Below are 15,065 nucleotides of genomic sequence, written 5' to 3'. Positions count from 1 at the left end.
ATTGAAATAAAACTGTAGGCTAAATAAATGGAAATAGTTTTTTAAATATGAGAGTATTAATAGTGTAATATGATATTAGTAGCACAAGGCAGAAGCAGTGTGTGATCAAGCACCAAAATCCAAACAGTAACTTCAAAAGCCAAATAGTTTGGTAAGTTCTGTCCTAATGAATGGGATGATTGTATAGCTCTTCATGTCTTGCCAATTCATAGCTTTATTTTTTTTTAACAAGTACCTAGTTGAACTGCTTGTAAACCATGAAGTACAAATAGTTTGTTGTGCATGTCCTTTATGTTTTAATAGTGATTTAATCAGTTAAACAAATACTCCATTGTGTCTGACTTCAGTTTAATGCCTCTGTGTATGAGATCATGAAGCTCTGAGCTCTTCTGGGTCTTTTGTTGTTTCTGCCTTTGGTCTCATTGTCCCCCATGACATATCGTTGACTTTTGTGTTCAGCCAACACTGTCTGTGCTCACGTGACAGCCTCTTTGCAACAACCAGTCAGCTCGTCCACCGCGTCTGCAGCAACAATCTGCGTTTGTGTGCCGTGGAAGTGGAGTGGGCCTAGAGATGGCATAGATTACTGGCCTTTGAACCAAGCTCTTTCTGCTTGAATTCTGCACAAGCAGTCTTGGATACAGGGTTGGGGGGCAGGGTGCTATACATGTTCCCAATGCAGGAGCCCTCCTCTTGAGAACTAGATGATTCACACCTGGAGACCCATGGCAGAGAGCAGCTTAGAGTCAGTAAGCAATTTTCAGTGGATGAGATGTGTGGTGCAAATGCTAGTGTAGCACTGTGCTAGTATTTGGCGAAACTGAATCGGTCTGTGTGATTCAGTCCTCAGCTTGTTATAGCAGGCTGCCCGAGTCCTGAACTGGAGGTCTACTGTCCTGTCCAACTAATACACCTGACCCAGTTAATCGAGAATGAATGAAAAACATGAATGTTATAGCTAGAGTTCGATAAGAGTCGAGATTATCCCATGTAGAAGATCTTCAGGACTGGAGTGGGGCCAAGCGGAGGGAGCTCCCAGACTTCTTGGTGGTTGCTGTTGGTTCTTCTGTTTGTCTGTCATCACAGGACTGATGAAAGCAATCAGCGCACTGCCACCTGCTGTGGGCAGGTGCATTCCACCTCTGAACGTCTCCCCAACCCTTCAGAGAATAGCAAGGAACAAGGGTGAGGAGGAACAGGAATTCACTGATTCAGGTCAGAATCAATAATCTGTAAAGTTTTTGGTATTTATGATAAGGTCATGGTAATTTTATGGTAATGGTGTGGTATTCCTGCCGAATTGTGGGTTTGGCCTCCTCAGCCAAGCACTGAGTGTTGAGTTCACTCTCAATGTGTTTGTGTCCAAAACATTTGTCAGCCTACAACTGAGGCTTTGGCAGTGTGAATCATTCGATGAGTCATTTGCTAAATGAAGCTAGTTCACTCCACTCATCATAGGACTTTTGAATGTGCTCTCTTCTTGCCTTCAGCTTTGGGTTCCAGTATTCAGAGCTCCATCTGTGAGTTTGAGGAGGGTGATATTATCCAGACAACAGCCATCTGTGCTTTAGGAAATTCACCCCAATAGAAGCACCTGCCTGTGTCTGTAGGTCACTGGCATTGCTTCAGGTCTGTTACTAAAACCTTCATCAGATCTTTATTTCCCCAGGATTGTTTTCCTGTTTATTTTACTTACTTCATTAATTAATTGTAATTATTGGCCCTTTGAGCCACTTACCTGTTGATTGCTTTACAAATACAGAAGTTAGCCAGTGCTGTTGGGCTGTGTTGATGATCTTCATTTAAGAGCTGTATTTAACAGCTGTATAGGACCATATTGTAACCTAAACTTACATCATCTTTTTTATTTGACCTTCTGCTCCCTGTTCGCTCATATTAGACTGTTTAACTGTCTCCCCAAAAAGCACCACTATTGGACTCTGAATAAATATAAACTAAGATCATTCACTCTCAGTCTAGATCAACAAAAGGCCAATTGTAATAAAATCAATGGAGATCACACTGAAGGCTGGGAGGATCTTTGTCATGCTGATATCTACCAGAGCAAATCAAAGATGATATCGTTGCCAATTGCTGTACTCCTGGAGAGATGTGCAAAGCATCATGCCTACAGAATCTTTGAAAGCTCAAAAAGTGATCCACTGTTTTGCACTGACGTGCAATGTTTTATTTAATCTCTGATCCGATGGTCAGCAGCAATAACTCTGAACAAGGGTGGGCGTGCAAGACATGCACATGCATGCTCGTGCCCTTTTGAATGTGTAGCAAAGACAATGACCGCATCTCTGACAGTGCCTGGGGTTCTCTGGCTGCGCGCTCTTTGCAGGTCTTAACTTTGATGCCAGCGTTCTTGGAACGCTCTCCCTGTGTTTTATGCAGGTTTGTGTGAAGGTTTCCTTGTGTTGAGTAACCCTGAGCGTAGGACTTGCAACAGGCCTTTCCTCAAGCAGCAGTGCTGTTCTTTCTCCATACATCCTTTATTTCAAACCTCGTGTGTGTGTGTGTGTGTGTGTGTGTGTGTGTGTGTGTGTGTGTGTGTGTGTGTGTGTGTGTGTGTGTGTGTGTTAGGCTGTAAGAATGAAAGGAGAGTTGAACAATCCACCTGTTACTCTCTTTTCCCTTTCCATGTTGGACTGGCAAATTATACCCAGTGTAGTGTAGACACCTCTGGAGCCTAGCAGGACAGTAACATTAGTTTTTAGCTATGCCCAGCTCCTCTCCGACCCGCCTCTTCTCCGAAGTGCTTGTTCCCTTCAGTGCCGCCTCCCAGCATTGTAAGACAGGCACTTTTAGCAATGTTAGCAGCTTTTCTGTGTAGTTCTGTTCGATGTCATTCAGAAGCATCAGACGTGGACATTAGTGTATTGTTATTTATGTAGATACTGAATCTGAGCTAAATCCTTTTGGACTTAATATACTGAAGCAGAACAGCGTGACGGGTCTTTTGCAGAACACTTCACTGGAAAGAGTTCTTAAAGCCTACTAGGAAAGGTCCCAGATACTGCCATAAGGTTCAAGCCATATCTTTTTATCTCATCATCACTGACTGGTATAAATCACTGTCCTTGGTTGATGGTAATGAATTCAGCTTCATTAATCTCTCTGGGTCAGTTTGGTAAACGGTGACCCAGTGCGTTGTCATGGCACTGGAGAGAAATTAGCTCAGTGCCGTGTCCTTAATTCTGTCTCCGGCTCGAAGACTAAGCAGTTGATGGTTGATGTCATAAGTGTTAGAATTGGCTTCCTGCTCCTTTCTTGGCTATAGAATCTCAGCCAACACACGTAGTTGTGCCGAACAGAGGAACAGCCAGATGGTACCGGTGTCGCTTGAATATGGCAATTCAAGCATGCTGCTGAGTCTGAGACTTGAGTTATGTGGTTTTAAAAAGTGCTGAAAACATTTAGTATCAAAACAATGAAGTCGAATGTTTTCAAATGCTTTCAGATTAGTCTCTGTGAATAATCATGTAAAAACATTTCTTAAACAGTGGCAAGAAACCTGTATGCAGTATGGCATTGTTCATCTAAATATCATATGATAACATATTGTATTCCTAATATATATTGTGACTTTCCAGATATTTTTGCACTAATCCATAAATTTAATCTGGACAAATCCTCAACTGCTGGAGTGAAGCAGAGACCTTTTCATACTGTAGTCCACTACTCAGTGTAGTCTCACTTTTTAAACAGAGTTGTACTCCACTATTTCCCAGGCCTTGGTGTAACAGAGTGACACTTCAGTGAGAAACCCAGAGTACTTTACCATGTGTCTAACACTCAGGAGCTGGTCTGGAGGAAAGCCTTATGTCCCCATGGACATTCTGTACCTTTTACGATCCTGACATTAAATCACTGTCAAACTTTAAACTCTCGTCTTTTCCTTGCTGGTTGGGATGCGCTCAGTTGAGTCTCACTGCCAAGGTGCATTATGGTCAATTGTTCTGTTCAACTGGTCAGAGAACAAAAAGCAGTCTGAACTTTTCCACAAATTTGTGTGTGCAAAATAGTTTGTGTGGTGACTGTCTCTATAACAGAAGGGATGAATGAAGTCCTGTGTCCTGACATAGACCTCCTCTTTCCTGGCCTACCTCAAGTCCACAAACCCTTGAAAGCCTCCTTCTGACTAAATGAAAGCCTTCCAGTTGGTGACCAAATGGTGGCGTTTCCCCACTGTCTGGCCACACCTGATTTGCATCACAGAACAGCCAGTGTCATAAAAATGGAATTTGCGACTTCCTTCTGTCAAACCTGGGATCAGGCAACTGACTGTGCAATAAAGTCAGACTCGGTTGACTGAGTAAGGTAGCGCTTTAAAGCTAAAGCGGTCTAGTGAAGGCCTGATCCTGGGGTGGTAGTTGCTGCAGCCTCTCTTCTCCTGGTGCAACCCCTGGGCTGCACAGTGCGACGCCCCCAGCCATGGTACGTGCTTTCCCTGTGTGTGCTAGAGTTGTTTTCTGAAGGGGATTCTAATGGCCTTCTGCTACTCCAAGAGCCAAGTGTTAGAGTTGGGACATTAAAAGATTGACTCGGGCTCAGAGCTGGGAGCTGGCCTGGACTGAGGCCTTTTGTGTTGTCTATGGGTACGGCTCTCTTTAAGGGACACTTTTAAGAGGGAGAAAAAATCCAGATATGTGAAAAGCTTCTCAGAAGCCTTGTGTACTTTCAGGTCTTAGGGTTGTGGCAAAAAATGACTGCAGCTGGCAACAGCACCAGCAGAGCTGCTTATGTACGCCTGTGAGACAGGCAGCATAAATCGAGTTTACTGGCTTATACTCCAGAAAGTGTAAGTTTTCTCTAAGTGAAGTAAGCCAGCATGAGTTGTAGGGTAGTATTATTCTATTTCAAAGCTTGTTGGATTTTGTAGCTGTGATGGAATTTTGGTCGTTTTGAGTCGTTTGAATATGACCTACTTGTAGATGAGATTCATTGGTTGGTTGTGAGAAAATTGTCCAAATACAGATTGAAACAACCTCACTGAGTGCTTCGGTGGGAAGTGCCTAAATATGAGTACTGTGTATATCTTTATCCCCTTCCTGTTTTATGTATATGCAGCCATTTCTCTTCTTTTGCGTTGAGTGTCGGGCCAGTCTAGTACGAATTGAGATTTTGTTTGTCAAAAATCTTAATTTTGATTCATGTACAGTAGTTACTGGTTTAAAGTTTTTAACAGCTCAAAGTTATTCAGAGATGAACATACTGGTAGAATTATTATCTGTTTAACTTTTCAGCTGTTCGTGCCAAGGAGCATATTTTAATGTTCATGACAAATTTAGATGGCGTATTTGTGTTGAGATTTTTTTTCTGTTAACTGTTAACATCTAACAACTTCTCCATGTTAATTTGGTTTGAAACAAAAATCTTGCCAAATTGCCACACTGACACCCATCTTCCGAACAAGCATTTTTCACTCTGTACCAGAGAATAGGCCACATGTACTACAGTTTCTTGGTCTCATTTGCATGTATCCCAGCATTCTTTGCTAGACATAAAATCTGCTAGAATCTGTTCAAATAGCATTTTGAAAAAATTTATATTTGCAGTTAATTGGTTATTCATGTAGTGTTGATGTGGCCAAAAAATTGTATAAATTTAGTTAACCATAGATTAAACTGCTTGCACAAACAAGATTGGTTTAATGAAAATAAGGACATTAAAAATGATGTGTGATATGTTACAGAAAGCAGCAGCATGAAAACGTGCTTAATATTTCACTGATTTAAATTATTGCAGTATTTGACAATATTATCATCTTAAGGCTACAAACAACTCACATATACTCTGAGATCTATGAGATGCAAAGCAGGCTGCATGCTTAAATTGATCTTTTCTGTTCTGCAAAACTCAAATGATAGTAGTGATAAGTGTTGTTGTTGATGTTGATGTCTGATGGTCCCCCCCATCCTGTCCCGTGCTGTGTGATTGCAGTGTGGCGAGATGGAGGATGGGAAACCGGTGTGGGCACCCCACCCTACAGACGGGTTCCAGCTGGGCACCATCGTGGACATCGGAGCGGACAGTCTGACTATTGAGCCCCTCAAGGAGAGAGGCAAGGTGAGCCCCCCCCCCCCCCCCCCCCCCCCCACTGATCTTTCTGCATTTTGTTCCCAGGATGAGAGTGGTGTGACACACACACACACACAGAGCCTTCTGCTTGTTTGCTTTTGCCGCTTAAGTCTTGTGTCTGCGGTTAGACGCAGGAGGATGAACTGCTGACGGGTCTTTGGCAGTGCACGCACAGATGAGGTGCTTTGTCTGCTAAATAGTAGCAGTAGAGTTACAGAGTTATGCTCCTGGGGCCCTCTTCACACAGCCTCATTCAGCAAGCAGTAGAAACTTTGAAAAGTGCCAGGGCATGTATGTGTGTATGTGTGCACGTACATGTGCATGCACGTGCGTGGGTGTGTGGGTGTGGGTGTGGGTGTGTAGGTGTGGGTGTGTGGGTGTGCATGCATGAGACAGAGAGAGGCATTACATCTGTGCCATGTGATGTTGGACGGATGTGCCTTGAGTGTGTAGCTCTGATGGCTGGCACAATGCAAGTGTTCATGGACGGAGTGTGTGTGTGCCAACAGAGGCAGGCACCCTCAAACACCATCCAGTGCTGATTGGTGGGAGGAGTTGGAGAAACACAGAGGGGTGGGGTTTGGAAGAGTAAGGGATAGAGAGAGGGAGAGTGAAAAGGAATTTTATAAAAGCAGTCCGCATGACTCCATGTCATCCTCTTTGAATGGTGGTGTCAGTGCCAAAGTGTTGCAGCATCTTGGGCACAGAGACAAGCTGAGAAAGAGGCCTGCACACACACACACACACACACACACACACACACACACACACACACACACACACATATTTGGATGACCGGTTTCCTCACAACCCAAAGTGGCTGAGTTCTCACAGTCACCCTGAAAGGGGACATGGGCTGTGGAATTCTGAAGCGATTTCCGAGGTGCAGCTGAAGCAGGCTGACCTCTGGCCACTTTGACAAACACCCTCTCCTCAGTACCCCTGCCTAGTGTGTGGAATGGGTGAGGGACACCTTCCTGCCGGGTGAGTGACCCTGGGACCTCAAGACCAGCAGGGTGTCCCTGATGAGTTAACACTGTGTGCACTCGAGCTGCCATGCCATAGGTCACCAGAGAGCAAGAGAGAGAGAGAGTCCCTCTTTTTTTCAAATTTTGAACTATAGGGGCACATTGTGTCTCAGATAAGGGCATTTGTTTAAAAAAAAAAGCTCTTAATTTTTATTTTAACTACTGTGTAATTTCAGAGATATAAGAAGCCTGTCCTTCATTACACCATAGACATGCCATTCCTGTTCATTGTTTACCAGTCTTTTATACAATTCATTGTCATTTCCACATACATTTGTTGCCTGATTTCATCCTAGTAGCAGTCAGTTACAAAAATGACATGGTTTTAGTGGTACTGAAGCAAATGCCATTGTAATGAATAGATTGCCATTGGGCTCATAAACCTTTTTGGAAGTAGAGAATGTCATTTCCATTGCCAGTTAGACTTTCTGACTTCAAAAACTGATTGTCTTGGATTTGATTTTTATTTTATTTTTTTATTTTTTATCAGATAGTGTCATTAATGCCTTTTCCTTCTGAAACGGAACCTCAGCGGCAATGCAGAGAGTGTGACATGATTCCAAAGTCCAGGAAAACTGAATGCAGGAAACTGTCAAGGAGGATGTCCCGTTCTGACTTTTATGTACTTCCTGCAGTGATAACAGATTATTCTTCATCCCTTCTTAGACACAGCCAGAATGAGCGGGGGTTGCTGGATAAGTTTCCACATTGTCCAGGTCTACTCTGTATCATCGCAACCTTATTAGAAGCCAATATCCCACGCAAGCTTTGAGAATATAACAGTATTAGAATGACTCATCCTGGCAAATTGCACTAAAAAGAAACTTGGTACACATTTGCAATAGGATAATGGAGTTTGCTATTTGTCTCTCTCTGTCTCTTTTTTTGCCTTTCTTTCTGTCTCTGTGTTTCTTTCACTTTCGCTGTCTTTCTGGGCTGCTCTTTCATGCGTGTTACTAGCTTTGCAGGATGAATAATACATTAAAGTGAACCTGTTATAGAACCCTTTGTGCGTGCGAGCCTGCATGTGTGTGCGTATGCTCGCATGTTTACTAACCTCGGCAAGCATTCCTCAGGTCCTGTTGCACAACATTCCTCCAGATACAGACAGTGATATTCATACCTCATAAATAATTTTGAAGTGCTAAACTTTAATGCCACTTACCATACTGTTGCCCCTACTGTCACATGCCAACACATGAGAAAAGCTGCCCACTTTGGTTTTGTCATTTCTGCTCTTCACTGGATGCAGTGAGTGCAGCGCAGTTAGTGCCGTTCCAAAGGACTCCCCAAGGCCACAAAAACCTTACCAAATAAAAATATATGTATGAGTGCTTTTGAAAACGTTTGGCTGGTTTGTTTGGCTTATTTTGTCTGTTTGGGGGAAGTCATGCACAGTAAGCATGGCTGATGATGATGTGCTATGTGCTAACAAACAGTGAGTCATGAGTGGCATGCTAACACTGAGGCGTTTCCTGTGTTGCAGACTTTCCTTGCTCCCGTCAACCAGGTGTTCCCTGCCGAGGATGACGTCAACAAACACGTGGAAGACAACTGTGAGTGTACTCTCCTTGTGTTTTTGTGTTGCATCTGTTTTTGGTAGGTTTTAGGTCTAGTGCAGGTTTGCCACTTGGAAAATTAGTTTTTATTTATTGATTTGATTGAATTATTGGTTTGATATTTTAATATGTGCTCACACCAGCTCAGAATTCTTTTTTTGTTTGTTTGGTTTTTTTTGTTTTGTTTTTTGTTTTCTTCCTTTGGACATACCATCTGAAAATGGTCAGTAGTGCCAAAGCAAATCCTACCAATGGTTTTGAGATCCCAGCTGTGCTTTGTGCTGTTCCCAGTTTTCTCAGAGAAAACAACTGTTGTTAAGCTCAGGACACGATGATCTCATCCCTGGTCAAGTGGTCGGACAGGAAACAGTAGCCACATAAGTGGCTACAGTATCTATATATGAAAGTGAAGGTTACATGGAGCTTTTTGCAGTATCGTAACATTTAGAGAGGACACTGTTGCTGACAACATGACCACAGTATTAAACTGTGACTGCCCATTTTCAAGCATTTTGCTGGGTGTCAGCATGATTGGACACCTGAGCAGAGATGCTTTAGCATGCTTTTTTATTGTTGCGTGCTTACCAATATCATGTGATCAAAACAAAAAAGCATCCAAGCCAATCTTAATATGTACGAGGAATACTGTCCTCCCAGATTAGTGATACTATTATACTGTGTTATAGCAATAGTTAGAAGATGTCAACTGTTGCCAAATGTTTGAAGGGAAAAAGAAAATAACCCATTTCTTTTATTTCATTTTGGTTATCTGATCTCATCAGTACATCTCTGTCCATAGTGTTATTTTTACAATATCTCATCCTCTCTGTTTTTCTCTTACAGGCTCGTTGATGTACTTGAATGAAGCCACTTTACTAAACAATGTCCGCGTGCGCTACAGCAAAGACAAAATTTACGTGAGTGTTAGAGGCCCACTGAAACACCACAGACCACTTGAAGCCTGCAACCAGACCCCCGGCTAACCACACGTGTGTCCCGGAGCTGCCAGATTTCATTGCTCTTTGGAAAACACTGCTCATGGCCCTTGGTTCTGATTCTTTATAGACCAGAGGAACAGCACAGTCCCTTGTTCCAGGCACCACACCCGTCTTTCTTCACCACTATAGCAGTATGGGGTTTTGTTTTGTTTTTTTTTTGTTTGTTTTTTTTTGGTGTTCTTACTTTCTCCCCCCTCTTTTCTATTCTGCTGTGACACACAAATTGTCCTTTTTTTCTCTCTTTTCTTTTGCTGTGGGATGGTTTCCTGATTTATCCATCATTTCTCCCACCTGTTTCACAATAATTCATGTTCATCAACTAGATGGTTTTTTTTGCACTTCTCTCTCTCACTCTCTTGCTCTCCCGTTCTCCTCCATTAGAGGTGATATGGCCTGCAGGAGGCTGAAGTAGTTAAGGCCTTGAATCTTCTGGAAGAGTTGCCCTCATATTTCTCCCTCTCTTTTGCTTTATGCAGACTAATTTATACTCTCTACAAACAGAACCATCCGCTCACTTCAGTATGTTCAAAATTTGTCCATGAGCATTCTCTTACATGATAGAAAAATAATCCCACATCACCAAAATTCTCTATCAGTTACACTGGCTCCCTTTCCCTCTACACATTCAGTTTAAGCTCCTCCTGCATACATACAAAGCTCTGCACAGTCCTGCACCTCCCTACCTAGCTGAACTCCTACACTCACACTGCCCCAGCCGTACACTTCGGTCCTCTGATGCAGGTCTCCTCTCATCCCCAGGTTTAGGTTGGTCTCTCTAGGAGGCAGGTCTTTCATTGTCATGGCTCCAAAACTATGGAACAGTGTACCTCAATTTCTCTGTCTGCTCTTCACTTTCCTCATTCAAATCCTTAAAAGATACATCTTCTCTCAACATTTTTCATCACCTTTGTTTCTGGTAATAGTTGTTAACGTGTTTTTTTGGGTTTTTTTTTCCCCATTTGTATTGTTGTAAATCGACCTTGAGTTTTATAAAGGCGCTATATAAATTAAACGCCCACCCTCCTGTCTGTCAGCTATCTCCGTTCTCTTTTTTTTCTCTCTCACTACTCTCACTACTCTCTGCTTTTTTAGCTTTATTTTCTACTGTTTTGAGTGCTGAGCCCTGGTTTCTGTGCTCTCTCACCAACTTCAGAATTCATTGTGGCGATTGTCGAATTCTAGCAAAAGCAGTAGCTTTTCTTCAGCCGCCACCTAGTGGTCACATTGAGTCACTGCAACACATTTGACATTTTCCCTGCATTGTATACATCTTAATTTACATTTAATAAGTCGAGCAGACGCTCTTATTTACATAGATCTGAGGAAACTGGCTTGCCCTGTTTACATATAAAGTAGCAAAAGGATAATATCAGCCAGGACCAAGTGTGTAACTTCATGATTCATAGCCAAATAATGCTCTGGCATGAAACCACTAATCTTGAGTAACAAACCCACATGAAATAATTTACTTCCTAACAACAAATAAAATAAACACAGTACAGGGAAAAGACAATAGAAAGCGAAACTGGAGACAATAATTAATTGAACAATAAGTAACTCTAATACAGAAATAAAAGCGTGACTGGGATGTTAAAGTGCACACTGTCAGCCTTAATTTGAGGGTTTAGGGCTGTATTAGATGAACCATATAAGAATTTCTATCCCCAGTCCCCCTATTTCAGTTGTTGCACAAATTAATATTAGTTCAAAATGGTGTGTTCAGTTCTAAATTCCACTTGATTTTATTTGATTGGATTTTTTTTTTTTTTTTTTTTTTTAACCACACCTCATTGTGCTGTCCCTTGTCCTGCAGACGTATGTGGCCAACATCCTGATTGCTGTGAACCCTTACTACGACATCCCTAAGCTCTACTCCCTGGACACCATCCAGCAGTACCAGGGCCGCTCTCTGGGCACCCTGCCCCCGCACGTCTATGCCCTCGGTGAGCCCAGCCATAAAGCCCATACAGCCACTGAGCTCGGAGGAGCTGACAGCACTACTTACTGTTATATTGCTGAACGGTGGATGTATTTATATATAATTTATATAATTTTATTATTACACGAAAAAAAACAAATGAAAACTCTGCAGAATTGCACGTAATGCTTGTAACGAATGAAAATTCAAACCTGTACAATACTGTGAGGCGTGTTGCTGAGTGTGTGCTTCTGTTTGCCATGCCTGCTGTTCCCCTACCTCTCTGGGGCTTCACAGCAGGTCACAGCATGTGTGTGAACCTCAGGGTGTTTAGAACTGTGAGCAGCATGTTTTAAGACTCCAGGCCTGGGTCTGGAGTAAACCCTAACCCTATCTCCAGGCCTGGGTCTTTTCATTTTGCTGTAAACGTGATGCTTTTGGCTTTCTGTAGACACATACACATAGCAATAATTCACCTGGCAACTGGATTTCCATTTTTTATGTGTTATGACCTTTATATTAGATATTGTGTATGAGAGAGAGAGAGAGAGAGAGAGAGAGAGAGAGAGAGAGAGAGAGAGAGAGTGTGTGTTCATACATGCGTGCTTATGTGATTTGTGTTGAAACTCTGTTTGTCTCTTCCAGCTGATAAAGCCTTTCGTGACATGAAGGTCCTGAAGATGAGTCAGTCCATTATTGTCTCTGGAGAATCAGGGGCAGGGAAGACCGAAAACACCAAGTTTGTACTCAGGTGTGAGCACAGTCCTGCTTGCACCTCATGCACAGTGTTGGCTAAAAATCACCACATTTCCCATAAGGCTTCATTCCCACAACAGCAGCTGTGGGCCTAGTGGGGACCTTGTTTTTGCTGTGCTGAGCGCAGTCGAGCAGGTGACAATGACCCAACCTGATTATCTCCTGATTATCCACCCGTATGTTTTCTTCTGTTGCTATTCAGGTATTTAACCACCTCTTATGGTACAGGTCAGGACATTGATGAGAGGATAGTGGAAGGTACGTGCACACTTGCATTGTGGCATGCACTGCCTGGCTAGCACACAAGCTGTGACATCTTTATTTGGGACACATTTTTACTAGTCAAAATTTAGAAACATTTTTGTTTTTGATCTTACTAGTGAAAAATGTTATTTTTTACTAGAATTGGAGAAATAAATTCTGAATTTAAGAATTAGAATCTTGATATCAAGAAATTAATTATGGATATCACAAATAAATGTGTTGATATCAGGAAATACATTTTTACTAGTAATAAAACAAAATTGGAAAAGTCTCTTCCTTTTGCTATTAAGTTCCATTCTATTCAGTGATGTTATTTGTTGTGTTTGGTCCATGAGTTTTAAAACCTCTGATCTTGGCATGCCTCTGTGTTCCCTCTACTACTGTGGTCATTGGATAGCATTGGATGGTTAATTTTAGGATGGTATTTTTATTGTACTTCTAGATTTACACGTTGTACCGCTGACTGTAGAACTGGATTATTTTCTTCTGAGTATTTCCAGACTACTGAAGGTTGTTGGGCATATGTACTATAATTAAAGATGCAGAGGTCATAAGAATTGCAGTATTTGCTGACAGAGGACCTTTTTTTTTGCTCTTGGCAGCTAACCCGTTGCTGGAGGCCTTCGGTAATGCCAAGACGGTCCGTAACAACAACAGCAGCCGCTTTGGCAAGTTTGTGGAGATCCACTTCAACAGCAAGGTGAGTCAACCTCACCCCAGATGATGCGTGCCCTACTTCACCCCAAAGGGCGGTATGATTGGTCTGTCGGTCCAACCTCTTTCTACCTGAAACTAATTGCACCCCTCACTGTATCTCTCACCATACGTACCTCAAGTACCTCAAGTGCCTTTAAAAGATGAGGCTCCATGAATCAGTCTTTATAAAACCATAACTTTGTCATTTTTTAGTTGAAGAAACAAGTTATACTGCATTTCACAAAAGGATCAGATGTCATCAGCCATTCCTCCTCACGCATTACTGCAGGAGTTGTCTACTGTATTAACTGGAAGAGAGCAGCAAGAATCAGCTTTACACTGGAGAAATCAAGAGAAGGCGTACTGATCATTTTGTTGAACACCTGCAGACCATCAAAATTAAGAATTTGTCATTTCCTGTGGCAAGACATTTGAATGATAATGGGCATTGCATTAATGGCATATCTGTTTGCATTGCCAGTTGTTGCTATGGCAGCAATGAAGTTAGGAAAGTCAAATAAAAAGAACTCATCTACCCTCTGAACCTCAGAACCCCATGGAATAAATTTTATAAATTAAACAACACCTTTTCTCTAATATAATCTGGTTACTTTTCCTAGAACTTCAGAAGTGCTTTGCTTGCACAGGTGGTGAAGGACCTCTGTCTGAAATTGGTCCTGTTTCTCTTGAAACCATGATCAGCCATAACATTAAAGCCACTGCCAGGTGAAGTGAATAACATTTATCTTGTTACGGTGGCATCTGTCTAGGGGTGGGATATATAGGTTAGTAAACAGTCAGTTCATGAAGTTGGTGTGTTGGAAGGTGGTATAATGGACATAAGGATCTGACTTTCACAAAGGCCAAATGGTGAAGGCTAGATGACTGGCTCAAAACATCTCCAAACAGCAGGTCTTGAGGGGTTGTGCCAGTATGCAGTATGATAGAGAGGTATCAGAACACACAGTGCATTGCAGCTTGCTGTGTATGGGGCTGCATAGCTGCTCACTGGACAGAGTGCCCATGCTAACCCGTATACACCAGACTACAGAAGGTTGATAATATATTAAGTGTTTGCTGACCGAAAATGCTTACAATGGGCATATGAGCGTCAGAAAGAGACCACGAGTAATGAAAGAAGGCGGCCCTGTCTAATGAATCATATTTTCTTTTACATCATGTGGATAGCTGGGTGCATGTGCATCGCTTATCTGAGGACGAGATGGCTCCAGGATGCACTTTGGGAAGAAGACAAGCTGGCAGATGCAGTGTGATGCTCTGGGCAAAGTTATGCTGGGATACTTTGGGTCCTGGCATTCATATGGATCTTATTTTGACATATACCACCTACCCCAGCACTGTTGCAGACCAAGCACACTCCTCCACAGCAGTGGTATTCCCTAATGGCAGGGGCCTCTTTCAGCAGGATAATTGTTGCAACACTGCAACGATTAATCAGAACAGGTTTGAGGAACATGAAAAGGAGTTCAAGATGTTGACTTGGCCTATAAATTTCCCAGACCTCAAATCCATCAAGCATATGTGGGATGTTTTAGAAAAACAAGTCTGATCCACAGAGGTCTCACCTCAAATCTTACAGGATGAGGGTGACCTACACAATATCGGGCAGGTGGTTTTAACGTTATGGCTGATTGGTGCATGTGCTTATTGAAACATTCTTTTGTCATTGTGTGTACAGCTTGTCTGTCATGCATTTGTTTGTGCAAATGAGCCGTGTAGGTTCCACTCAAGATTTCTG

General features: G+C 42.4%; 1 protein-coding gene across 7 annotated transcripts in view; it reads left to right on the top strand.

The window, feature by feature from the left end:
* Positions 1 to 15,065, top strand: part of myo6a (myosin VIa) — a 60,764-nt gene that overhangs the window by 6,321 nt on the left and 39,378 nt on the right. For all 7 annotated transcript variants that reach the window (XM_027026051.2, XM_035528907.1, XM_035528904.1 and 4 more), the window contains exons 2-8: positions 5,950 to 6,075; positions 8,602 to 8,671; positions 9,518 to 9,591; positions 11,486 to 11,615; positions 12,236 to 12,341; positions 12,549 to 12,604; positions 13,213 to 13,310. In XM_027026051.2, the coding sequence (XP_026881852.2) occupies positions 5,959 to 6,075; positions 8,602 to 8,671; positions 9,518 to 9,591; positions 11,486 to 11,615; positions 12,236 to 12,341; positions 12,549 to 12,604; positions 13,213 to 13,310 (651 nt within the window). In that variant the 5' untranslated portion in view covers positions 5,950 to 5,958. The remainder of the gene's footprint in view (positions 1 to 5,949; positions 6,076 to 8,601; positions 8,672 to 9,517; positions 9,592 to 11,485; positions 11,616 to 12,235; positions 12,342 to 12,548; positions 12,605 to 13,212; positions 13,311 to 15,065) is intronic.

Source organism: Electrophorus electricus, chromosome 8 (genome assembly GCF_013358815.1).
Source record: "Electrophorus electricus isolate fEleEle1 chromosome 8, fEleEle1.pri, whole genome shotgun sequence".
Taxonomy (NCBI): domain Eukaryota; kingdom Metazoa; phylum Chordata; class Actinopteri; order Gymnotiformes; family Gymnotidae; genus Electrophorus; species Electrophorus electricus.
The sequence above is the reverse complement of the archived record's forward strand: the minus strand, read 5'-3'. Positions and strand labels throughout refer to the sequence as shown.